Genomic DNA, 27,107 nt, shown 5'->3' with positions numbered 1-27,107 from the left:
ACTACTGAGTTTGTGATCTGGACATTTCTGAAGACTAAAATGCACTAGTTGTGAGGAGTGCAATGCATGTAGCGGCACTAAGATCATCCATCCTGTATGTTGAATGTTACGGGTTACACGGCATGCCTGCAAAACCTGGCCTTCCCATCAACAGAGCCCATCCTTACTTTTGGAACAGTAAAGGGCAGTTGGTGAGATGTTTCTTTGATGCAGTCTTGGTCTTGTTGCTGGTTTTTTTCAGTGGAAAATGTCATGGCAGTTGTTGTCTGAGGTGTGAGATTGTGGAACTGGTGTGTCACACAGACACGACACAGCGTTCGACAAAGTTACGTAGTATTGACTGGAGCTGTTACAGCTTGTTACTTTTACTCCACCCGAACATTGGGAGTGTATTAACCGGGAACCATCTACGTTATCTTCGTTATACTGGCACTGCTCTACCCTCTGCTGTGGAACTAAGGAGGAGGTGAGTACAGAGCTGTACCGGCCGCATGAGACCCGGAGAGAGCTGGGTGCGTGTGGTGTGAGGGCCGTGTCCCTCTGCTGGCAAGGACAAGACGTTAAATGGGTGGGATGCCCACCGCCGAGCGTGGGCGAGGGCTTCCAAGGCGGGGTAAGAGGCCAGTGTTAACAGACGGGAGCTAATTCTGCCTCAGAGGCTGCGGTAACAGACAGGAGCTAATTCTGCCTCAGGGGCTGCGGAAGTGGGGAAGCGGGCTGAGAGGACGGCGGCGTACGCGCAGCGTCAGCCGTGCCAGCGGGCGTACGGGCTGAAGGGAGCAGCTCCTCCGGCCCTGCACGGCTGTCCCGTCAGGCACCCTCCCGCCCTCTCCTCTGGGTGTCAGGGCAGGCCCGGCAGCGGCTCGGGCCCCGCCGGCAAGCGGAAAGGCGGGTACAGCCGCCCCCGCCGCCCCGGCCGCGCTCCTCAGGCGGGCTGCGGGCCGCCCCCGCCGCCTGGCCCCGCCCCGCCCCACGCTGCCCCGCCGCTTGCCGGCAGGGGGCGCCGCTCCCGCCGCTCGGCCGCCAGCGCGGCGCGGGCCGCAGCCTTCAAGTTCCGCCGCTTCAGTCGCCGCCGCTGCCGCCGCCCAGGCGCCCGGTGCCGCCGCCGTCCTTTCCCCGCCTCCTCCGGTCGCCCCGGCCCCTTCCCTCACCGGGGCCCCTCGGCCCGGCCTGGCCATGGCCACCAAGAAGGCGGGCTCGCGGCTGGAGACGGAGATCGAGCGGTGCCGCTCGGAGTGCCAGTGGGAGCGGATCCCCGAGCTCGTCAAGCAGCTCTCGGCCAAGCTCATCGCTAACGGTGCGGGGCCGGGCGGTGCAGGGCGGGAGGCGGCAGGCCGCGGCGGAGGGCCCGCGGGGGGCGGCCGGCAGAGCTCTCAGACGCCGGGCCCGGCAGGTGCAGCCGGGCGGACCGGCGTTGAAAGGGCCTGTGGGCCGCCCCGCGGCGTCCGGGGAGGCGGCGGGGGCGTGGGGGCCTCCGGAGGGGTGGGGGGCGGCCCGTCCGGCGCGGCCCCGCGAAGCACAAGCCCCGCGGAGGGCGGCGGGGAGGCGGGTGCCGCCGAGGGCCTGACCCCGGCGCGCGGGCGCCTCGGGAGTGCGCCCTGGGCGGTGCGCTGGTGCTCAGCCGCTGGTTGAGCGCCCCTCTGAAGTGCGAGGGAGGCCGCGTTTGGTCTCGCCGGCAGCGGGTCCCTACGGATTTACGACCCGAGCTGCCCATCAGTCTGATGGCTTCTCGTGGGTGCTGCGGTTCTGCACATGCAGACAGCGGGCATGAAGCTCTAGATGTCTTTCTGTGCCCAGCCGGAGTGTCTGTACACAGGCTGTGGTGTGAAGGCTCCTGTCCTTTTCTTTGCACACTTGCCTCAGTGATACAGCACTGCTTCCCTTATTTTCTTTACGAAAGGATGAATGGATTGCTTGGTCCTTTATTTCTTACATCACAAACTTCTGAACGTTTAGCTGAAGGAGGTGAAAAGCAGCACGTTATTCAGTGGTGTGGACGTGCCTAATGAGCAAGGGAGATGTGGGGAAGTTGTTGTCTTTGCCATGGATTCCTGGGCTGGCTTAATTCTATGTGACAGAAAAGACGTGGGGACAGTGTTTACATCTCTGCCCTCACTCATCTGCCTGAGGTCGACCTGGAGGTGTTTTCAGAGAGAAATTAAGTCTGCGGAGACAGAACTTGGGGTGAAGTCAGAGCTGATGTGCTAACGAAGAGGATGAGACATAGGGTTGGCGTCACTGGGAGCGTGTTGCAAAGGCAGTGATGGCTTTGCATGGTTATGTAGAGAAGAAAACTGTCTGATTTGGGTCTATAGAAATACAAATAAAAGAGGAAAAGCCTGAATCAAAGGGAAGAAAGAAAATTTAAGAACAGATGAACGGGTAGTAGATAACCTTACATGAGTTGGCTTTAAGAACAACAGTGACTTTCCTGAAACACTGGTATTATGCTAACTAAAATTAATCATAAGTGAAAATGTAGAAGGTATTATGTATAGTTTGAGGACATTCTTCACTGCATTACAGGCTACGGACTAGTTAGAGATCAGTTCAAGCAAAGGCAAATGTTTTTTGGTGGTCTGGATGGGAAGAATAATCATTGTAAAATGTACTAAGGTATGTCAAACAGGTAGGGAGACTAGGCAGAAGGTGTTCCTGACTGACTGAAATGTCTGTGGCCTGGGTATTTTTTACCTCACCGAAGCAGATCAGATAATATTATGCAGCCTACATAACTTTACACTTAAATGGTTTTCCTGTTATGATTTCTTCTAGATTCTGTACCAGTCAAAATACTGATTAGAGCATTTCCTGTTCTTTAAAACATGTGAGAATACCACATGTACATTTTTGTCTCTTTCTGACAGCACAGGAGTGTTTAAATCAATGTCCCCAGCTTCTAAGTTCTAGCTGAGAACATCAGCTGTCAGTAAGCTGTGGGGACTCTTCTTTTGTAGTGGAGTAAGACAAGAGAGCTATTTATTTAATGAAACAGATGCTCCTGCTATTGAGGGTGTCTTAAGACTGTAAGTGTGTGTTCTGGATGCTGGTGTCCAGGTTGCAGACCAAGGTTACCAACTAGCGAGGCTGTGAAGGAGAGGTAGTAGTGCATCTATTCCACCTGGGAAGACAGATGTGAATGGAAAGGTGTTGCCTTCTGCTAGTTAATCTGCATCAATTAATTTAAGAAAAAGTACTTACAACTTCACTGCTTCCTTCTGTAGTAACATTTCGTCTTACCAAACCAACTAGGGAATGGGTAATGGAAGCTGTTTTTTTGGCTGGATGTGGAACAACATGTCATAGAAATGATTAAAAGCATGGTAGAAGGAAAGAGAGCGGATAGGATCTTAATTCTGTCTATGTGTTGGTGTGTGGGGAGTTGTCCCTGAATCGTGAACATGTGAGCATTTTAACCGGGGATACAGCATTACTAGTAGGGTTTATTGCTCTTTGAACACAGATGGGAAGGAATCCTTTTGGGAAACCTCCTTGTAATCTCTTCAGTCTTGCACTATTGCAAAATAATGGACTGCAACTTTACCAGGATTTAATTACACTGCCTGTTTGGAAATGGGGATTAGAGAACTTGACAGAAATTTTAATAGGCTGGAATAAAATTTTGGACTGTCTTGCATTGATAGAGTTTTCCCTATTACCAAGTTCCCATGCCTTGAAGCTTGCAACACAAATTAGATGAAGGAAGAAATAGCAATGACAGCTCCCAGAATGAAGATCTGTGTGGATGCATAAGGCAATAGTGTATATTTCTGGAGGAGCCCAGCACTTGAAATGCAGTATTTTGAGTGGACTTCATTGTTGTATTGTTTATTTGTTTTGTTCTGATGATGTATCTCATCAGCTGCCTTGCAGAATTATAAGTCTGTGTACAAGCTGATGGTGGATCAAATATAAATAACCATTTCTGTAGGATTTTGAATGCACAGGTATGACACTTGTAAGAATCAATTTCTATATCTGATGGATTGTTTTTGAAAGGCTTTGTGAGCTCACTGAGCTTTAAGATAGAGGAAAGTGGAGTGTTAATGGATTGGTCACTGCCTTTGCTATTCTATAAGTAAAAGTTAGAATCTGGATCATGGAAAACACGTGTTCTGTGTCAAGTTTTTGATTTACGTTGTTTTTCACAAAGGATGGATGGATAGATGGATGGATGCATAGGTGAAAGAAGGGTATTTAACTGACCTCAGAATCAGTTTGTATGGTGTTTCTGTCCTTCAGATCCGAGACTCAGCAGCAATAAGATTCATGCCATGTAACACAAACCTCTGAGCTCTTGCTTCATCAGCACTCCCATAAAAGATTGAGTCAAAGCGGTTACGTGCAGATGTGGGGGGTTAGCTTTGGCTAACAGGAAATTCCCCCCCCAGCAGCTCAGCCTCTCCCCTTCCTTAGTGGGACAGAAGCAGAAAGCAATGAGAAGACTAGTAGCTTGAGATAAAGGTAGGGAGATCACCTACTAATTACTGTCACGGGCAAAACAGTCTTGAACTGGGGAAAATGAATTGACTTGTTGCCAGTGAAAATAGCTTCAGACAGTAAGAAACACAGACGACGTGAAAGCCTCATTTTTACTCCCACCTATCCAATTCTCAACTTCACTCCTGTGCCCCTCCCCATGTGGCATGGGGGGCAATGGGGTCCCATTCAGTGTAAGGTGTTTTCTTTCTGCTGCTCTGCCCTTCTCACAGTATTCCTCTGCTCTGATGGAGGCTCCTCTCAGCTGCTGTCCTTCAGGGAAAAAATCAGCTCTGGCACAGGCTCTCCATATGTTGCAGTTCCTTCAGGGCATATCCACCTGTACCAGCTTGGGTCCTTCCCAGGCTGCAGTGGTGGATATCTGCTCTGGCACCTGCAGCACCTCCTCCCCCTCCTTCTCTGACCTTGATGTTTCCTCTGCTGTGCCTCACTCCTTTTGTTCCCTCCTCCTCTGCCTCCCTGTGGCATTTTCTGCCCTCTGTTAAATACGCTTTCCCAGAGGTGGCACCAGCTTGGCTGAGAGCTCAGATGGGTCCTGCTGTGGGTCCAGCTGGGCCTAGGCAAGCCCTAGCCTCTTCCCACAGGGGTCACCCCTGCAGTACCACCACACCCCACACCACCTGCTACCAGCACTTTGCCATTTGCACCCAATACAGCAGGATTTACAAAAAAAGCCTTGTAGCAGCTGGCATAGAAATCAGTATGCTATCGTGAGGTTCACAAAGATGATGTCCTTGCCAGTCTGTATGCTGTGGGGTTGTGAGAAACGTGCTGTCCTTAGGTGTTCACATCCTGAGTATCACTTCTCAAATGGAACTGAGACAAACCTTGAGTTGTTAGAAATAAAATCTTAAAGCTGTTTTCACTAATAAAATTTTGTGAGTGTTCCCAACTAGTTCAACTGAAAAAGGTTTCTTCTAAGAAAATGATCTGAATAAATTTTGATTCCATTTCTTGAATTTTCTCTAACATCACAAATGAACAGTGTGGTGGTGAAGCATGGTCATGGGAGTTAGCAAAAGCTCCAAGTACAGAATTACTTGTTCAAGGATTATTAGAAGAGGTAAAATAGTAAATGTTGAATATCTGAAATTAATGGGAATCTATTTTAAAGTATGCCTAGGATTGGGAAGCATTTGTTACAGGATTCTTTTCTATTTTAAGCCAGTCTGAATGGGCTGCTTTATTTAATAAAGGCCTTAATCTCTAGAAGAACCGTGTACAGCTTTGTCTTGGAAAACTGGGTTGGCATCGAAACCCACAGTTGTGTGAATGAAATGTGACATGCCATAAGCAAGAGATTGTCTCAAAGATCCCGGTTTAGTGTAGCAGTTCCCAGAATAATTAGTGGTGACCGCAGTGCTTTGATGTTAATGATCACAGATACTTGAAATCCCTGCCCCCCCTTTTTTAAATTAAAAGCTTTTATTTTTTCAGACATCTGTACAGTTGCTCTTTTCAAAAGTTGAAAAAAGACTTATGTAATACCAGTAATGATTCTTTCTCAGTAACTCTGTCACAACATGTTGGTCTTCCAGGTGATTCCAGCATTTTCAGGTTTATGTGGATTGTGTTTCAAAACCTTTCTGCAGTAGTTTTACTGAGCATCATGTCATTCACGGCTTTGAGAATTGGGATTCTCGGGGTGCCTGGAATTTTGTGGTGTGTGAATGGTAATTTTGGAAGCTACCTGTCATGTTTCAAAGCCAACTGCAAGTCTGTCATGAATTTTTGATGAAGCAGTAGCGTCTCAAAGGAAGTAGCTACAATGGACTTTGGTGTAGAGGTTGTGTCTGCTCAAAGCATTCTCAGGCCATCAGTGCTCTAATGTTTTCTTTCCTTCCTTTGGAAACACAGTGAGGAAATCTTAGGTCATTTCAGTGGCAAGCTGAATGGATAAAATAAAGGGTCCCTGAGTTTCCATGGGTATTTCCGGCCATTCATTGTTGCAGCAATCAGAACGTGACCTTGCTCAGGTTCAGTGAGATGTATGGCTCTCTTAAAAACCACTGAGGAGGTGAATTTTTATAGTTTAAGTGAGGTAGAATGATGTGGTTCTGCAGAAACCTTAGCCGGAGTGAAACCCCGCATTACTGTGGGGAGAGGATGTGCAGATCTATACGCTTCCAAGAGCATTGTGACTTTGCCATGAAAATAGAACATTACCTACAGGTATTAAGTTTGCTGATAGAAATGCACCAGCCTTTCAATACACTGCTTTCTTGCCAATTTAATTTCTTGCTACCATTGCTATCCCATTTCTGTTTGTTGCTTGGTGTGTGATCTTTGCTCTGACTGCATTTCATCTCAACACCTCATTTGTATAGTTTCTTGTAGAATCATAGAACGTGGAAGGTTGGAAGGGACCTTTAGAGGTCATCTATTCTACCCCCCCCTGCAGTAAACAGGGACATCTCCTCTAGATCAGGTCACTCAGAGCCCCATCAAGCTTGACATGGAATATCTCCAGGGCCTCCACTACTCCTCTCTGGGTAACCTGTTCCAGTGATATGCCACCCTCGCATTGAAAAACTTTTTCCTAATATCCAACCTAAATCTCCCCTTTTCTAGTTTAAAATCATTACCCCTTGTCCTATTGCTACATGCCTTTGTGAACAGTTCTTCCCCAGCTTTCTTATAGGCATCTTTCAGGTACTGGAAGGCTGCTATAATGTCCCCATGGAGCTTTCTCTTCTCCAAGCTGAACAAGTCCAACTCTCTCACCCTATCTTCATAGGAGAGGTGCTCCAGCCCTTAGATCATTGGTCATTTTTGTGGAAAAATGTATTCCTCACATCTGTCCTTGCAGAATAAAGGAGCAGAGAGGGGGTAGCAGAGTAGCAAAGCCAAAAATGAGGAACTATTGTACATGATTGTTTTTAATTTGTCAATTTCTGTGCTGCTTCTTTATCTGGATGTAAGTAGGATGTCAAAATAGAAGCAGCAGTTTTCACTTGTTTGCTCCCTTGTGAAATACAAGACCTCAGATGTATGGTTAAAGCTTATCCTCAGAGTAAACCAGGGATTTCTAAACCTCTTAGTACTCATGCCCTACTTAGAAGGTGTTTATCAAATTTGTTTGTTTTTAATACATGCAGCTTGTAATGCAATTCATATATGCAAAGCTTTCCAAAGAGATCTGCATCTCTACCAGAACAGTTTGCAGGCTGTAACGCTTTGCGTTTCCACGCCAGTGGAAATGAAGTGCTCTTTTCATTTGTTATCTGTTTTGTTTTCCTTCTGTTGTGTTCACTAACCTGTTTACAGAACATGTGTACTAAGGACTCCCATTTTTCTGAATGAAGACCAAAGATGGTGACAGTACTAAGATGTGTTGTCTTATTTTTGACTGACAGCTTTGTTTCTTCAGATAGCCAGGGGTGTTACAACAGTGTGAGTGATGATGTAGGTCTGCTGCTTGTATTGCAACTGACTTGTCATCTGGAAGAGAACGTGCTAGCGTAGTCAGTATGATTTCACAAGTACCCAGGCCGGTCTAACACCTTGCTGAGATTGCATGGAGGAGCTCTTTCATCCTACCTTTCCTCAAGCTGCTTCTTTTTCTATGCAGCTCCTCCCGCTTACGTGTTCCCAGCCTCTCCCTTGTGCTGATGAACAGTAGAGGTGGGACTTAGTGTGCTGGGCTGGCAGAAAACTCTGTGCTCCGCTTTCTGGGGTTAAGGCTGCTTACTGAGCTGATTTACTTCCCATGGGGCCTGAGGAGGTGTATAACAGTTGTTGGAAAATGAACACTGGTAGCAGCCAGTGAAGAGCAAAGGCAAAGGGAACTTTCTTGTCCCACTTTGAGGAAGCATGTAATTGGTCTGTATGGAACAAACTAAGTACTTCTGGGTATTGGGGGCTTATAGTGCCTTACATTTATAAGGATGTTTCCATGTAATTTGATTTGCAAGAAGAGGGCAGAAGGTCCTTAACCATGCCAAATGTGGGCTATTCTCCTTCCTTGCCAAATGTGGGTCATTCCTCCTCCCCACAAATCTGTCTTGTAATCAGATTTTAGAATTTGATGGTTAATTCTCTGCAGTTTTTCTCTGCATGGGACACCATTTAATTGGTGATCTGATAAGGAGGGACTGAAGACAATAGGTTTGTAAAAAGCAAAGCAGCAGGATGTTGAGATGAATTGGAGGGAGTGAGGATGTCTGGCTATAGTGCTGGGTTTATTGGTAGCAAGACCTTTAATCATTGGAGAGCACTTGATCTCTGCTCCAGGCTCTGGAGGCAGAGGGGTGAATCCGGGCGCTTCTCTGGTGTCAGCAGGCATGTGGCAGAATGCACAGCAGCAGCTATTAGCAGCTCTGACTAGAGATGTTATCAGTTCTCTGTTGCTCCAGGAGATGCTGCATGGCTTTCTGCAAGTTTCCATGCCACTGATGGTCGGTGTGTGATTAGTTTGAAGGCCAGAATCAAATATTTCATAAAAACATTCATTTTGTCTTCATAATTATTTTGATCACTGCCTGTGGAATTGCCATGTAAGGAACCAGTAAAATCTATGAAATTATAGTGGGAAGAAAGCTGCTTGCCTGAAGCACTTTGTTATTAAGTTTGCCAGCCGTATAAGTATTCTGTAGAATTAACAATGATTAATTAACAACTTGAGTTTTGATACAGCTGCTCCATAGCTGATGTTTCTGATGTGTATCATTCAGATATGAAGATACGAAGGGCTTTGAAAGGTGTGCTTGTATTGCTGGGAAAAGAGATGGGGAGCAGGATCTGACCCTAGCAGATACTTAGGAGTTGTTTCTTAGGCAATGGAAGTAAATCCTGAAGGTTCAAGCTTCCTCATTAGAATAAAGGAGTAGGACTTTCAACCTTGAGCTTGTTAGGTGCAGACAGCTCCTTGGGGAACTGACACCTATCATGTAGTTACGCATTGTCTGGAGGTGGAGGGTGTTGCCAGGTTTCACAGGGGACTGACTTTTTCCCAAAGGAGGTGTGATCCATGCTCCTTTCAAAAAAAAAAACAAACCAGTGGGTGTGAAATCAGTTTTGGCTCCAGACAAACCCTGACTGTAGCTTGCCTGAGCCCAGTAACCTGTTTTATCTCCTTAAAACTTTTGGAAATGCAACCACGATATGAAAACACCAACAGCTTCTAGGCCCTCCCCTGTTTTAATATGCAGTTAGTTATGTGAACCAGTTGTTGCTTACCTTTCAAGTGTGCCTTATTTCAAATTCAGGTTTACCTGGGCTCAGCTTCCACCTAGACTTCTGTTTGTCCTCTACCATTTAATTACAGTCTCTTTACCATAATGGGGAGAAAACACTGCATTAATCAAGGTTCTATGGGATCGCTTTAGAGCTGGATTTAAGGAGAGGCAGGAATGCTTTTAGAACAGCTGATAAATTAAAAAAAAAAGCAAACCACAAAAAGCAACAGAGTTGCTAAAACATGCTTTATGTCTTAAAATGAGTGGTCATCTCTGAGAGTGACAGATGTGGGCTACTGCCTTTCAAGAATTTATTTGAGGTTTCCCAGGTGGGGAAGAGGATCAGAAGAGGCTGGTTTTTTGTGAGTGACTGGCTTTTAGAAATGGTAGGGAACTGCAGGATCTCTTCTTCTGGGAAACAGAGGCTCAGCTGTGCTTTGAGTCATCCCACAGATGAAAAAAGTCCCTCTTCTGACCTGACAATTAATTAGTAATTAATATAGAGAGAAGTCCAGGGAGAGGAGGTGTGAATCACAATCTGTAGATGGTGGTGTTTGGGAATGAGGAATTGTTCCTGCTGTATGAGAGAGGCAGGAACTCCTCAGACACACCCCACACCACTGCCCTTTTTTGTGTTTCTTCCTTTTTGTCAATCATTTACCTTCTTGGGAGAACAAAAGTTGGATTCCATTGTAATCATCTGTCAAATTTGTACTGTGCTGCAGTGTGGGTGTTTGGCAGAACATGGACGAGAGCCACTGTCCCCATGGCATGGATCGGTTTTGTCTTCCGTGTAAATAGTCTCTAGTCTTTATATATATATATATATATATATATATAAAGACTACAAATATATATATATTTGTAGTTATTAGTGGTGACAGTAAAACTGGTTTGCCCTTTGAGAAACCAATCACGACATGAGGAGAGGTTGAAAAGAATTCCTGGCTATCACAGCATGTGCTTTTCCTGTTCTCCAAGTCATTCTTTGATCTTCTTCATAACCTAAACAAAATGTAAATGACAAGAAGCTGAATTTTCATCATTTGTCCTCCATGTGGTTGCTAGAACTGTTCCCAGTTAAACACCCAAGATGATAGCGATCTGGTTTCCCATACTTTGTGCTTCTCAGTCTCTGGTATGGCTTCTGTGCTTATCTCTTGGTTTTACCTTGATTTTGACTGAATGGGCCGAGTTCAATTCAAACACAAATTTAAAAATACTCTGGGTGATACATTGTGGCTGTCCTGACTCGAATATTTGCTATTTGATGGTCTTTTCACAGAAATTGGGAGCTTGAATACTTAAAACAAAAATCTATTTTGAAACAATTGCTGAATTTGTTGGTTCTTCTTAGTATGTGCCCTCATAAAATACATTTCTGTAGTAGTGGTACTTTGTGGGTTGATTTGCAGATGCACTTTTCTTCAGGACACACCTTGGCTGTCAAGCAGGAAAGCTGCCTGTGTACAGCAGAGTTGCACAGTAAAAGTGTGCTGTGCCCTCCCTGCACTTACAAGGCAGAGGGCTGAATGACCTAGTATGATGAAAGGTGCTAATAAGTGGAATTGAGTTTCTTTGAGCAGCTGACTGTATTTTCTGCTTCTGGTTTTACTTGTGTATCATTTGCATCAGCCTGCAGCCTTTGTGCCAGTGGTGCCTGTTGCTCTGCATGTTCTCTGGGCAGTCTGCTGTCCCAGAGACCTGACTGGACGCGGTCCTGGGCAACCTGTTCTAGGCGATCTTGCTTGGAGCAGGGGTGTTGGATGAGATGATCACCAGATTTCCCTTCCAGCCTCAGCTGTCCTGTGGTGCTTTGAATTCTTGCTGCTTCACAGTCAGTGGTGGCATCATAAATTACATCTGTATATGTATCCACACATTGTTTTTCTTTAATAAACTTACATAAACCTAAGATTAGTTTCAGCATTCATTTTAATGTAAGGAACTTCTGGTCAGAGTTACTTGAATGAATACTTTGAGACTTCTGCTGATATTCCTCTTCAGGTACAGCCAGTGCTCTTAATGACTGTTACAAGCATCATGAGCAAAGCAAATGCCTATGTATGTGATCAACTTGTTCCCAGTTAGTTGCAAAACATGTGTTTCATGCTGTTTCTGCCAGATTAATATGAAATCAGCTATGGATCCAGGATTTGCAGACCCTCCTCTGGAAGAAATGCCCTTTTCAAAATGGCCTCCTTAATAAATGTTCTGTTGGATGCTGTAAGATTTTTTTCTCCTCTTCAGCTGGTTTTTAAAAAAAACTATACTCTGAAGTTTTTGTCTGGGGATCCTTAGTGCTGCATCCCACTCCTGGATAAAAGTTCCTCAGATTGTTTTTTAGATTTAGGCATAATGATAATCCGACATGTTTTAGGAGTCTGAGGAAAAGCCCTCTCAAAATAGTGCCACATGCAGCCCCTCAGGTACTCTGAGCCTTCAGTTTTACCTTTAGAAAGAATAAGAGTTTCAGAGATCAAGTAGGAGGAGTTTCCTTTCTTACTCCCAAGCTAATGTGTCTCTGGGAAGATTTTGAAACATAGAGCAGAGATTACAAGGCAAATCTCAACTTGCTGGAGTCCTGCATGTCAAGTTATAGTCCCATTGGGATAGTGGAAATCTCATACTTGTCCCCTTTACCCCTTGACCCTTTTCTCCCCTGCTCTTTACAATTTTTAAGTTTTTAGTCATGAGTCAAGACTTGAGTTTTTTCTTTCTCTCTCTCCTGCAGTGTAAGGCAGGTGAAGCAGCACTGTATTCTGTTCTTTCAACTCAGTGCTTCATCATCAAATTGATCTCACCTCACGATAACCATGGTCTTTTTACTTCAGTGCATTCAGACAATTGTGGTTTTCAAGAGCCTGAAATACATTACCTGAAATATCAAAGATTTTGGTGGGGAGTAGATGAAGTGATGGAACATGCTTCTAGATTTATTACCTGCTTGCTTACAAGTGGCCAGTCTGTAGCTATTTTTCTCTATATATGCTATTCTTAAATACTCCCTATTAAAACTAAGATCCTCAGGGCTCGAGTCTGAGGTTGAGCCTCTTTACTTGAATATTTGTGGTAGGAGATTTTAACCTAATTCTGCACATTTTTCTTGCAGCTGTGTAATTCAGAAGAGTGAAATAAAATACTAAAAATGCTTCTTTTTATCTATGCCTTTTGCATATAATGAAGAAACCCCTGGCTTTCTCCATATTCTTTCTTGCTTCAGCTGTTGAGGAGTCGAGGCTCTGTAACCGTGTAGCTATCTGTTAGCACAAGGTCATGGGGATTCTTGCCAGTGTACTGAGGAACATCTTGTGCACGGAGCCTTGAATCCGGGAGCGGGGTTATTGGTAGTCGTTGCCACAGAGGTGATAGCAGCTGTGTTATCTGAGAGAATGTTTACATTATACCTTTCAAGTATTTCCTTGTGGTGTTAAAAAAACAATTGAAATAATAATTACTATTAACACTTAAGAAACCACGTAGTTAGTAGTCGTGGCTTAGATAGTCTTCACTGTTTTGCCATGGTTTTTATCCAAGACTGTTGAACCACCACAGGAAAAGTGATATTTTCACAAAGCAGCTATTTGGTACTCAGCAGAACAACAGGGAGCAGGTTCATTAGCTCTGCTGAGAACATTTAATCACTTGCTCAATGGATGTGTCTTACTGTACTCTGGAATTTTATAGCCACCTCATAGAGAGAGGTTCTGCAGGCAAGAGACAGAGCTCCTGATAGGTATTCAGCTAATGGTTTTTGGTGGGGTGTTTTTGTTTGTGTTTTAAGCTATGTGCAGTGTTACCATTCTTCTTTCTCTCCCCTTCTTCCTAAACCTACTTTTAGCACAGAATTTAGAGTTAGATACTCCTCTCACCTAGCCTGCTGACATCCCCTGGGTTCTACAACAAATGCCTGGACGTTGTGGTAGCAATCATCAGAAGATAAATTATTTTGTATTTTAGCATGTTTTTCAGTGGATTCAAGATGGACCATGGTTTTAAGCTAACAGTAATAAGTTTTCTTCATCATTCTTGGCCCAGAATAAATGAATATTAATCTTATGTTTCAATTATTTCTTTTTCTGTGAGGAACTGCTCTGGGTCCCAATAGCATGGTAACAATTTTGCTTCAAAAAGCAGATGTTAAAAATCAAGTAGCAAAGCAGCTGTATTTATGATATTTTTAGACAGTATTATACAAAGACACGTCATCATGTGTGGTTTTTTCCCCCACTCCATATTTAGTGATACTGTGATGCTGCAGAAAGTGGTGGGCAAGCTAGGCTGTCCTGCAGTTACAAAATGGTTCTGCAACGCAGTCTTAGTCACCAAACATCCCCTAACTCTAGTAAATAATTGTTGTTGATGAGCGTTTTGGTGGAGGAATGGATGAGTAAGAGGGAGTCTTTCATTTGATCAAGAATTTTGTATCGGTCCATAACTATATTTTATAAAAGTGAGGAACTTGCTTACTAACATTTTTTTTCCCTTCTGAAATATCTATTTAGACTGGCAGAAAGAATGCCAGACTTCAAGGTATCGAAAAACTTTACACAGTTTAATTCTGTCTTTATGAAGTATCTCATAGAAGAGTATAACCTAGATCATTCATACTGTGCTGGAAGAAAAAGAAAAGCAATTTCTTTTCAAACATTACTTATGATATTTCAGGATGTCTTAAGGGATAGCTAAAACTGATTAAAAACCCTACTAGAGCTATGGTTTCATAAATGGTTTCTTTCAGAAATGTCCGTGTAATTGGAGTTTTGTTATAAGCACCATTGAGGCTCAATCTTACTGGCACAGAATGGTTGACATGCCTCGAGCCAAAGCTTTGTTAATAAAGCACTCGGTCATAATTTGATTTAAAAATTCGTTGCCAGTGTCTAGCCCTGGCTGACTGACTTAGCAGGTGAGTGACTCAGTAAATAAGAAAATCGTGCTTTGCAGTAATGTTAATGGTTTGCATTCTGTGACCTGTTGTCTTCCAGTGTTAGTCACCAGCAGCTGAGCAAGTGAAGCACTTCTGGGATCAAAGCCAGTCTGACAATAAGTGTCTTTCATGGTGCTGTGCCTCAGGACATACACAGCAGTGGTACAGGGAAGGGGTGAGTTGTGCTGGATGTGGGTGACCTAGAAGAACAGCTTTTGTTTTGATACTTAATCGGATCTATGTGTAAGTTGGGGCTGGTGTTCTCTCTGACCTGTCCTCTGAAGGAAAATTATGTGTAATACATGTTGCTGTGATGTGACTGTCCCTAGCTAGTGTAGTTAGCTTCTTGAACCTCTATCAGGTATGGGAATGAAATACCTGGGTGCTACAGACGGCTTTGATTCCCATCTTGAGGTGTCTGGAGTATGTGCTAGCATGAACTTAAGGCTTGTGTCCTGTCTTTGGAGACAGTGTAATGTTTTTTCAAGTTGTGGAATAATTGTCAGAGAGAAGAAATTTACTGGCGGGAGGATGAGGGAGGGAAGAGAGAGAGGCTAAATTCAAGTTTCCAGAGGCATTATCTTCTTTAATTTCTTTCCCCTGTGTGAGAAGCTCTGTGTACAGGAGGGAATAATGTTAAAACCTGCAGAGTGCTAGATCTGTGCTTATGCCTCTCTTGTTCTACTCTGTCCCCACAAATAGGCATGAATCTGTGCTTCATACTGGAACACGGAGGGAAGCATGGCTACATTCTGTTCTGGCATATGCCAGTGCTCTTCTTTGGTTGCAGGCAAAGTGACTTTTTTCCCCTTTAGTACTAAGGGTGGTTTCAGCACTTCCTTTTAAGAATCTTCCTGCCTCAGGGGAGGCATTTTCATACCTAACATTTTCTTTTTCCTTAGTGTCTAACCTGTTCTTCAAGGTACTTGCTGGCCTGTTGTAGCTATCAAACTAGTGGTTTCACAAACTCCGATGGCAATTTTGCAGTTTAAATAAGTAAAACATCTCTGGCAGTTGGTGCACAGCCCAGCTGTGTGTGTTGGGTCTGGCTGAGCTGGAGTTCTTTTCCCCACAGCAGCCCTCACAGTCTGCGCTGTGTGTCGGTACCCAGCCAGGTGCTGGTAACACACCAGAGGTTTGGCTGCTGCGGTCGGCTGGTGGTGGGCAAGATCTCAGGAGGGGACACAGCCAGGGCAGCTGACCCCGGCTGACCAAAGGGATATCCCATACCTCATGGTGTCTGCTCAGCAATAAAAGCTACGAGACAGACAGAGGAAGGGTGTGTGCCTCTGGGGGTGTTGTTATTTATGACATTGTCTTCTGGAAAAACAGCTACATATACTGGAGCCCGGCTTCCTGGGAAGTGGCTGGACACTGCCTGCTGGTGGGAAGTAGAGAATAAATCTTTTGGTTTTCCTTTGCTTCTGTATGCAACCTTTGCTTTACTTTATTAAACTTTTTATCTTGACCCAAAAGGTTTTTTTCTATTTTATTTTCTCTTCCAGTCTAGCTGAGGAGGGGGCTGATAGAGTTGCTTGGTAGGTACCTGGCATCCAGCCCAGGTCAGCCCACCACACAGGATGCTCTACCTCTCTCTCCATAAAGATATACTTTATTTAATTCAATTAAAGAAATGCTTGCTACAGGAGTGTGGGCCAGAAGAACTTTTGAGACCTACTTAAAGGAATCCATATGAGATGGAAGGCATGTGTGATACTTCCTTCTTTAACATGTTTGAAGTTCTGCTGTTTGAAGTGTTGAAGAATGTCAGTGATAGACCTCACTCTTCTCATTGCAAACAGCCTTGATGGTATTTCAGCTCCTGTACCAAGGTACTGGTTTTTAGAGTGTCATTTGGATTCCTTGCTGTGTTTGACATTCGTGTTCCCTCAGCCTTCTTTGGAAATGAAGTTTGCTCAGTGAAGTGTTAAACTGAATAAAAGCAGAGAGGAATGTTCCTTGTTAAATGAAATACTTTGGTCTTGAGTACAGATCAAGGAGGAAGTATCCACTTGCACATTCTTAAAACTTAAGATCAAACAGCTTGACATGTTTTTATCCATTTTTAACTCACCACTTCGCTTTAAAATTGCAATTAGCAAAATTAATTTTCGTTATTCTTCTAAGTAGGACATCACTAAGCTGACCTCAAGTATTAATTTTCAAGGTCCACTCTTTATAATCTTTTTAAAGAGACTCATTAACAAAAATTGTGTACTTGGAACACTTTCTGAAGTCTTCTGAATATTATTATTAAAATGCCTGTGCTGAAAGGTCCCTTCAGCGACCTGTTCTTTGCAAGGCAAATAGTTGCATCATGTGAAAATGTCCTGAAGCATAGTTTTGTAAGTTTGGAGCAGGCCTCTGATCTCTAAGACCCTTCATACAGCATGAGTTAAACTCCTTACACTGAAGGCTAACCTGCCGTGCACTGGTGTACAAAGCCAACTGGCTATTCTGTGCATGTTGTTTATGCTCTTTGGTTTCCAGAGGGATGGAACAGTTGCAGAAAATGCAGTCCTACAGAGTGCTGTGCAGAGTAATGTTGGTCATAATATCTGACCTTACTATTTGTTTATAATAATAGTGGGACTATGCTAATGAAATGTGGAATATGGAATAGGGCTGTAACAAAGGGGATTTTGTCCAAAATGTCAGGGTAAAATTTGGTCATTTTATGTCTTGTTTAGTTTGCAGCTTGAAACTGAAGCTACACAAGCTGTTCATTGTGATCAATTATGATATTTCTGTTTGAAGGGAAAGGGCAACCAGGCTGGTGAAGGGGCTGGAGGACAGATCATATGAGGAGCGGCTAAGGGAGCTGGGGGTGTTCAGCCTGGAGAAGAGGAGGCTGAGGGGAGACCTTAACACCACCTACAACTACCTGAAGGGAGGTTGTAGAGAGGTGGGCGATGGTCTCTTCAGCCAGGTGACAGGAGACAGGACAAGTGGCAATGGCATGAAGCTGTGCCAGGGCAGGGACAGATTGGATAAAAAAAAAAAAATTTACTGCAAGAGTTGTCAGGGCTGGAACAGGCTGCCCAGGGAGGGGGTTGAGTCACCTTCCCTGGATGTGTTTAAAAAAAGGGTAGATGAGGTACTTAGGGATATGGTTTAACATAGGATGGGAATGGTTGGACTCGATCTTAAAGGTCTCTTCCAACCTTGTGATTCTGTGTGAAAAAAATGCAGAAAATAAGCTGAATATCTTTTAAAAAAATACTGCATTTTAGCATATTGCTCCTGTTAGAAAATTTGCTTTATTGCAGCAACACTTGTCTGTAGCATTTCTGCTTTTTGATATACTGTATCAGTGTTTGCAGTGAATCTGTTGATACTGATGGAAAAATGACTCCATGTGATGGAAAAGTCACATGTAGTGAAGCGTTGTGCCGACAGAGGATGACTGTTTTGGGCAAGGGGGGCATATACAAGTCTCTGATACCCAGGTGGCTTGCCACAGTGGTGGAAGAGCTGAGCAATGGTGCTGCACTTTTTGGGAAAGGTCCTGCTGGTGGGGAAGTGGTTCCTGGTGACTGTAAAAAGACAAATATGGCCATTTGCAAGAAGGTCAAGGAGGAGGATCCAGGGACCACAGGTTGAACAGTCTAATCTCAGGTCCTGGGAAGATGAGGAAGCATGTGCTGGAAACTATCTGGAAGGATGAGGAAGTGATTGGAATCAGTCAACAGGGGTTTATCAAGGTCTAACGTAAAGTGGGGACAGTGGGTATTGTTCACTTTTGCTTTGGCTGGACTTTGGGCACAGATCCCCGTAGTATTCTGGTAGTTCAGTTGAAAAGACAGGTGGACTAGTAGGTGGGTAGAAAACTGGCTGGGCTTGGAGCTTTGATCACAGGTTAAACAAAAAAACATCCAATCTGTGACTTCTATGGAGTGGGGCCTCTCAGGGGTCGATACTGCAGTCAGTACTATTTAGTGTTTTTCTAGGTGATGTAGACATTAAAAATGTACCCACAGTGGTTTTGTGTGTTGTAGAAAACTTGGGTGTGGGGGTGTGGGGTGGAATATGGCTGCTGTTTGGAGACATCTCAGCAGACTGGAGAAGTGGACTGATAGCAAAACCCATGAAGTTCTGCAAAGGCAAATGCCATTGTCCTGTACTTGAGAAAGAATAACTGGAGATCAACCGGCCAGAAAGCAGCTATGCAGACACGTATCTGAAGGTCCTAGTGGACAGCAAAGGGAGTGTGAGGTGGCAGCAAAACGTTGTGGCAGTGAAGACCAACCACACACCCTGCTGTGTGAGCAAGAATGTAGTCAGCGCTTGGAGAGAAACTGTTCCCACCGCTTGTCACTTGTGACGCTGCGTCGAGATTGTTGTATCTAGTTATGGGCCCCCCAGGGTGAGAAAGACGTTGGTGTAGTAGAGTTAGCCCTGTGGAGGGCCACTGAGGTGGTAAGGGAGCAAAAGCATGACAGAAGATAGAGTTGAGAGCTGTATTTGTTAAACCTCAGAAGGGTAACGCTAAAAGGGGATCCTGCTGCTGCCATCTCCCTCCAGCCTTGAGTAGGAGGTGACCTCTCCTCAGAAATGCACAGTGAAAATACTGGAAGCAATGGACAAAAATTGGAGCAAGGGAAATGTGGAATGGATGGCAAGGGAAAACATTCCACAATGAGAACAGTCAAAAAGTTGTCCGGACTGAACTGTGGAAATGCTTGAAACTCACCTGGGTATGATCTGTAGTTGGGGATTTTTCATTTTTGCTGAACAGGCTTCAACAAGAGAGTAGCAAAATGAATGTCAATTGCTTTAAAAATTCCTGGAATTATACTTAGAACAATGTGAATGTATGGCAACAAACTGGGTCCTTCTTTACTTTTATTTCCTCAGAGGATTTGAAATTTCAGGTATAATATTTTAGAAGAAACTTCAAACAATAGGCATTTTGGGAGCCTATGAAATAAAAACTTGTGCAAATGGCAGGTGAGCAGTGTGGTCCAGGTCGATTAGCTGGCTGCAATACAAGGGGGTATTTCTAGCTGGCCCTCTTGCTCTCCTCCAGAGGATGAAGTGTGGTTGCTTGCCTTTGGCCAGCCTCAACCCAGTCTTCAGGCAGGCTCTGAGCCTGTGGCTAGGGGAGGAAAGCAGCCTGGGGTCTCTGGCTTCACCCTGTCTTAGGGGAGTGCAGTTGACTGAGCTGGTGGCGGCTGCTGCTGCTACAAGATGGTAGAGCAATGCAAGCTGTGAAAAAGGGATTTCAAAGCCTGATGTTTGGTCCCTCCAGGTGCTTATGCTGACAGCATCTACTACCTTTTCCTTGCTTTCTGCTGCATGCTGGTATATTGGATGGGTAAAACTTATGCTGTAGTAATGAGGTTTTTTTCTGCTTGTTTTCTAAACACATGAAAGACTCTGCAAGCCATGTTAAGTCATAAATGTGCTCAGTCCTGATAGATGAAGTGCTAAACCCTTTTTTAACTCACTTGTTTCCTGCTGCAGCTGATAGTGGTTTTCTTTTGCATTATCAAAATAATTCTGTCCACAAATGTTAAATTTCCAGTGTCCAAGGAGGTTCAGTGACCTTCAATGCAGTATACCCTAAGTTATAACCAAACTGCTAAAGTGAGCCTTTGTATTTGTCAAAACTTGTGTAACTTATTTGTTTTGTGCATTTGAAAGATGCCAAGTATAATTTTTTTTTCCAATGTCTTAAATTAATGGTGCACCAGGAACACTCTTTGTTTTATCCATCCTTATCTTTCAAGGAACTGGCATTTTTGGCTGGCATGTGCCAAAGCCTCATGCAGAGTGCTGTGCTGTCAGGGGGATACATGGAGCAGAAGGGGGGCAGTTGAGGCAAACCAAGACACACGTGCAGGGGCGTAAAGGTGTGTTTAAAAGAAGAAAGTGCACGTAAAAAGCGACACCTGAGACTGTTTGATGTTGTCTGATGTAGATGTGAGATACAGCTGAAGTATGAGGAGAAACTTTGGTGGGCAAAGGAATGGAACTGTCACTGCAGGTCTGAGATTGATGAATTGGACAACTGTAGTCTGAAAGCCAGAAAATTGAGCAGGCTGCGCCTGTGGCATGGCTTGCCTTCATCTGGATGTGAGATCTTCCCCTTCTGCAGTAGTGTGTAAACACTAAAACATGAGTGAGTGGTAGTTGAGAAGAAATAAATGTGCAGATTATCATGGATATCTTTCCCAGACCACCAAATAAAAAACATAAATAGAAAAATAAGTACTCCCTTCATGCTTTTTCTATTTGTCTGGTCTCTTAAACTCTAGAAAAAATTGCGGTTTAAGAACAGTCAGGGTTTTTTTTAATGTTTTAAGGAAAGGGGGAGGTTTTAAGGGAATAAAAATACAGTTTTTGTCTTTTTGCTTGATAGGCCATATTACTGGACAACGGTGGTCCTTATAGGTTACTGTATAATGGCATTGAACATGGGTCATGTACTAATCCAAGTGACACGAGCCTGAAATTTTCTGTACTTAAAAGGTGACGTAATTGTGATGCATATATACTTCCTGAGGGAAAGCTTTTTCTGTAAAGTAACACTTGAGTTCTGCATGTCCTGGTCGTTTTGTCCCCTCCCATAACCTCTGAGGGCAGGGGCTGTGTTTTACAGGCAGTGAGCACTTTTTTTGATTGTTAAATTTTTGTCTTTCCTCTTTTTAAGATCGGTTTTATTTATTGTTGGTTCAAATCTGGTTGCCTTAGGCATTATTTCAAGGCATGATGTGGTCAAGTCCCAGAGAGTAAGGTGATGACTTTTACAGTTCTTTTCTTGCTAGAGCAATCAATCAACGTTTCAGTGAAATAAACTTAGTGATCCTGGGTAAGTGTAAGGTAGAGGATTAACAGTTTCCTGAATTTTGACAAATATGCTACCTGCAGCTTTGCTGAGCAGCCTGGTATTATGTTATACTGCCGTGTCTGAGGAGGGGTGGTATGCCTCTGAAGAAGTGGGGGTGTGTGATGAAAATCAGTTTCTCATACTGACTTGGGATGGCTGGAGCACTATCAGGGTCTGAGTGATACCCACATTCTAACAGCTGAGATATGGGTGGTGATCAAAGGCACCATGAGGGACATGTAACTTAAAACTAGCTGCATAAATCACTGCAATATCAGTATTCATATTTGCAACTGCAACAAGCATTTTGTGAAACACATGTACATCTTGTCACGTTCAGAAAGCTACATGAGGCTTTTGAATCCAGTGTTTTTTTAAGGAGACTATAGCTTTGAACACAGGAGACCTGATTCTACAATGAATCAGACCTGATTTTACAGTGAATCAGGCAGGTGAAAGAGAAATTGAAAAGTAAACCAAAGTTGTGTTAAATGTGAATGCTTTTGGTTAGTTTGCATTTAAAATGCAGGCAATGGCTGCCTCCACTGAAATGTTAGTGAAATTAAGTTATTTCTAATGTTTCATGTGTTTGGGTTTTGTTTTGCAGATGACATGGCAGAACTTCTTCTCGGGGAGTCCAAGCTAGAACAGTTTTTGAAGGAAAATGCTCTGAAACAGAATAGCAGTCCTCGGGGTCCCCGGCCAAAGCTGACTGAGGTCAGGAAACATCTCACGGCAGCACTGGATAGGGGAAACTTAAAGGTATGTAAGTCAGTCTGAAAATGTGAAATTGACTGGAGTACTCAGAGAAAAACGTGGAAAGTGCTTGTGTGGTGCTTTATTACAGTTGCTGTTCCCAGAATATCATCAGCACCATGCTTTTTCATGTCTCCATGTTTCTTTGTGGATTTTTATTCAGCTGCATTTCTCAAATCATCTGTCACTAGAAGAATAAGAAACTTGTCATTGACTTCTGACGTGTTTAAGTGAAGTACTTACAGCCTGTTTTGGGGAAGCTTTTCTTAGAGCATATCACTAGTTCATTCTCTGTAGAGCGTTAAATAGAAGTGTTAAAAAATGCAAAATATTTCAGAGATTTCTGTACTGATCTCTTCAGTATTCAGGAGAGGTTCCTTCGGTTATGTTTGCGGGTACAGAAAGTGAGGTTAATACTTGAGAGCAATTTTGTGTCATAACCTTTTGAAGTTCTTGAACTATTCTGGTCCTTCTTTTACTAAGTCAGATATCTTTCTGTACCCAGTGTCCATCTTTTGAGAGATCTAAAGGACCTTGATTTAGAATCATCTGTGATATTTTATTTCCTGTGATTTGTGGGTGTATTAATTTCTCTTCCTTTCTTCATTCTTTCATGAATCATGTTTTCGAGACATTTCTTCTGCCCTGATACTTCTGAATTGCACAAATTAAATATAGAGGCTGTGGAACATATATCATTAAGTTTTGATGCAATGTTATTTTCAATTGTGCTTGAGGTGTTGGGAAAAAATCATTGGAGGGGTTGTAATGATAGGTTGCCTTTAAATAGTTTTGTCACCTGGCAAAGCTGGATTCTGGCTGAGAGGTATTTCTGCTGCATGCATAAATAAATATGTGAATATATAAAATGACTGGTAATGCTTTTCAGTAGCTTGGTGGAGTGAGATTTTGTAGACTCACCCCTGACTGCAAGCTTCCCAGACAGTATGTGAAGGCAGAGTTCTGTTGCTGTGTTATAAGAAATACCCTGAGGGCTCTACAGTGAATATATACATAAAACCCAGACCAAGTAATTATCAGAAAGAATTTGGTGTGTTTTCTCAGAGGAAAAAAAGCAAATACCTTTCTTACTCCTCTTCCTTCTAGCCAGAATTCCTACAAGAAGCTAACCTCATTATGGCCAAGTTAAACTATGTGGAAGGTGATTACAAAGAAGCTCTGAACACATATGCCAGAGTTGGAGTTGATGACTTGCAACTAGCTGCAGTGCCACCATATAGGTTACGGATGATTGCTGAAGCCTATTCTACTAAAGGTGAGGTTGTTCTTTCTGCTGTAATGATATGGAAGTAGTTTTTAAAAAGTCATCAATATCTTGTCCAAAGTTGAAGAATTTTTTTTTGCGTGGATATCATCAAAGCAGTAGAGGACTACCATGTTTGTAAGTAAAGAGGATGACTTAGCTCCTCTAAGTTATTCAGAGTTAGTTCTAGGTTAGCAAGACTTTTTCTTCAATTAATATTCTAACCATGCTGCCACCCAATCAAATTTTTTGGATGTGTCTATTTGAAAGTCCTTCCATATGAAAATGTCACAATAACTGCAGCTAGTTACTAAATGTATTACTGCTGCTGCTCAGAATTAAGGTTTATGATAGTAGTGCAGTTTAGCAGTTGCTGTGAACCAAATTGGATTATCTTGATACACTGTAGTGCTCGAACTGAATTAAATTGCTTAAATAACTTGCTACTTAAGTGAGAAAAATAGTAATGACATGATAAAATTTAAGCAGTGTGCTTCTTGTGCAGTTTTATTTTTGATTTTTCTTATCAGAATTTCTTTTTTAAAAAAAATTCAGAAAATCAAGTTACTTCTTTTTTTTTTTGTCTAGTCTAGTGGAAATTGTAATGCTGTCCTTGTGTCTTAAGGTGGCAGTGCCACTTCAGTTTAGAAAATACATTAATAGGCTACAAGCTGGGTCAGTGTGTTGAGGAAAGTGGAAATTTGTGTGCCATGGTTTTGTTGGAATTTACTGTGTCTCAGTGCTTGCCTCAGTCTGCTGTGTTTCAGCTTGGGCTTGGGGGGTGTGTGTGCTTTTTGTTATGGCAGGAGGACAGTCAAAGTCAGCAGTCACAATTTGTGAGAGACTTCAATAGCATTCACTGACAGCTGGTCAAAGATTGTTCCTAATGTTGGTCTTGGAAGAGAATGACTGTGTTTCTCCAGCACAATCCTCTAGAAGATGCTAGATAAGCACAAATCATTCTTTGTAGAGATGTCAAGGAAATAGGCAAGCTAACTGGTAGCAGAGACAAAAGGATGCTTCCTAAATCTGGGCAATTTTTAGATGAAAGTGGGAAGGGAGGACCTGAAGAGATCTTACATATGACATAAATCTGCCCAGTTCTTTCCTACAGTGTGTGTTGGGGTGGGGGGGATTGGCAATGTCTGGTAGGAGCAGACTTCCACTCAGCTTTGTGGTTCTTGGTTGTGGTTTGGGGGGTTTTGTGGATTGGTTTCTTTGGTTGTTTCTTTTTTAATCTGTGAGGATGTCTGTTGAATTTGTCACGTTCTTTCCATGAAAATAAAGTCCAAGATTGCATCAACTTTGAGTACCTAAATTTGCTTATATCTCCAAGGCATCCCAGTAATGTAATTTAATCTTTTCCCAGAACTTAACTCTCCTGGCTGTGTTATATTTGACCTCATAAGGATATGTAAGAGGTGAAGCATAAAGGCATTGATTTTGCAGAAAGGATTATTTCCTTAATCTAAAAATTGTTTCTTAGACAATACTAAAATATGTAAATTTCTAAATTTAGTACATGTAGTAAAAAAAATTGTATATACATTAAAATATGTAAATTTGGTTTATTTAAAACAAACCCCCAAAAACCTCTCAACCTATAAAGGAGAAAACCTGCTTATCTTCTGCCTACCTGAGCAAACTATTGGGGGTTTTTTGTGTGTGATTTGTTTTGTTCTGTTCATGTTCAGAATAATATTTTTTTTCTTTTTCTACTATGTGTCTAGTTTGAAAAGAAGTCTAGATAAGTTTAGAGTAATTGGCAGCTAAATAGCTTATGTTTCTACCCCATAGTGTACTTTCCTACTCTTCCCCTCTCTCCTGGGAATTTCTTCTTTCTTTTCATAAGAGTGGACTGTAGAGCTTTTCAGTCTGAACTCTGAGTCTTCAGAGGTGACTGAGACTTGTAGATGTTACTCCTCTAAATACAAGTTATTCTTACAGGGATTCTGTGCTTCACTGGGATTTGTATTTCTGCTTGCAAATTCAAGGATAACCTGATTATATAAAGATAAAACTCTTCTCAGTATTTAGATTTTATTTCTTCGGCAGTCATGAGCTTAGCACCGTGTTATGAAGCAGTGAGGGACCACCTGTGCCACTACTTTGCAAGCATCAGCCTGGCTGTACTGCTCAGTGACACAACTTGCACAGAGGCAGTTAGAGATACCTGGTTGAGTTCCCCCTTTTTAGTTCAGTTTAGGGAAGATCCTGTTCCAGTGGATTTGCAGTCATTTTCCCTAGTGCATCATGGTCTGATCCCCATGTACTTGCTCTGACAAAGGTATAAGGCAGATAATTAAAAGCTACCATTAGTTGCCTTAATTTTTTCCTTGTTTAAAGTAGGACCACCTCAGAGTGCTTACCTTCTCATTCTGAGGTTTCATTCTGTAACCTCAGAAATGATGGGTAGAGGTTGCTTGAGTGTTTCTTCTGCAGTTGTTACTGGGACTTAAAGGAGTGTCTTATGCTGTAACTCTAGACAGTTAACAGTTCCCAGCCAGCCCTTAGAACTACTTGGTTTCCAGGTGTCCTATCTTGCTCTTGCTTCTGGAACATAAAAAGTATGCCTGTTGTTCTTCACAGCAAAGGAAGTTCATTCAGCATGTGTATATGGATGCAGTGAGGTGCAAAAATGGGTCTAAGGTCAGGTTCAAGCTAAAATTTGCTGGAGCATTATCTGCTGATGGGTAGAAAGAAGGGGAAGAGAAACAGCAGTAGTGACAATTGTGGGGAGAAGAAATGGAATTGGACCATAACAGGGAAAGTGGGATCCCTAAATACTTAACTGTGAAGAGGGGGTCTGTGTGTGAATTTGTCTTGTGCCTGGGAAGACATAATGCAGGAGTGCAGGACAGGCTGGGATCTGCACAACTGGGGAGCAGCTCTAGTGGAAAAGGACCTGGGCGTCCTGGTAGACAACACACTCAGTATGAACGAACAGTGTACTGCTGAGGCAATGAAATTCAACAGGATGCTGGGTTGCATCAACAAGGGCATCACCAGCAGAGATAAAGAAGAGAGTTTCCCACTCAACTCAGTGCCTGTCTGGCCAAACCCAGAACACTGTGATCAGCTGTGGTCCCTGCTATACAAAAAGGTGTGGACAGACTGGGGAGGGTCCAGAGGAGGGCCACAGCTTATCACCATGCTGCAGTATTTAAAGGCTGACTACCAAGAAGAGGTATGAGAAGTCACGTGGAAAAGATGAGAGGGAATAGGCACCAGTTACTCCTGGGGAGATTTTAATTGGACACGAGGGACATTTTACAGAATGAGAACAATCAGCTGTTGGAATATTCTCCTCAGGGAAGTGGTGGATTCCCCAACATCAGACACATTTAAGATTTGGCTGGATGGGGTGCTGCACCATCTTGTCTAGGCAGAGCTTTTGCCAAAAAAGGTGGGACTAGATGATCCTTGAGGTCCTTTCCAACCTGGTATGCTGTGTATCTACATACATGCATATGTACACATGTATATATACACATATGCATGTATTCATGTTGTTAGTTAGATGTGACAGAAATTAAGAGGAAAACACTTACTGCCTCTTAAGACTCTCCAGAGTGAGTGTGTCTGAATGCATTATCCATCAAGGTTGTTTGTAAACCTCACTGTAAAATGTTCACTAAATTACAGTAG

At 43.2% G+C, this 27,107-nt stretch overlaps 1 protein-coding gene across 3 annotated transcripts in view; it reads left to right on the top strand.

Annotated features, from left to right (window-relative positions):
* Positions 1–1,176: 1,176 nt before the first annotated feature.
* Positions 1,177–27,107, top strand: part of TTC7B (tetratricopeptide repeat domain 7B) — a gene marked incomplete at its 5' end in the record, with an annotated part of 141,145 nt that continues 115,214 nt past the window's right edge. For 2 of the 3 annotated variants that reach the window (XM_084270413.1, XM_084270412.1), the window contains 3 exons: positions 1,177–1,297; positions 22,047–22,201; positions 23,303–23,471. In XM_084270413.1, coding sequence (XP_084126539.1) covers positions 1,177–1,297; positions 22,047–22,201; positions 23,303–23,471 — 445 coding nt within the window. Of the gene's footprint in view, positions 1,298–22,046; positions 22,202–23,302; positions 23,472–27,107 lie in introns of those variants that run through there. The other variant, XM_084270414.1, reaches the window with a different exon arrangement.

The sequence above is a fragment of the Gallinula chloropus genome (assembly GCF_964237585.1).
Source record: "Gallinula chloropus genome assembly, chromosome: 14".
Lineage (NCBI taxonomy): Eukaryota > Metazoa > Chordata > Aves > Gruiformes > Rallidae > Gallinula > Gallinula chloropus.
The sequence above is the reverse complement of the archived record's forward strand: the minus strand, read 5'-3'. Positions and strand labels throughout refer to the sequence as shown.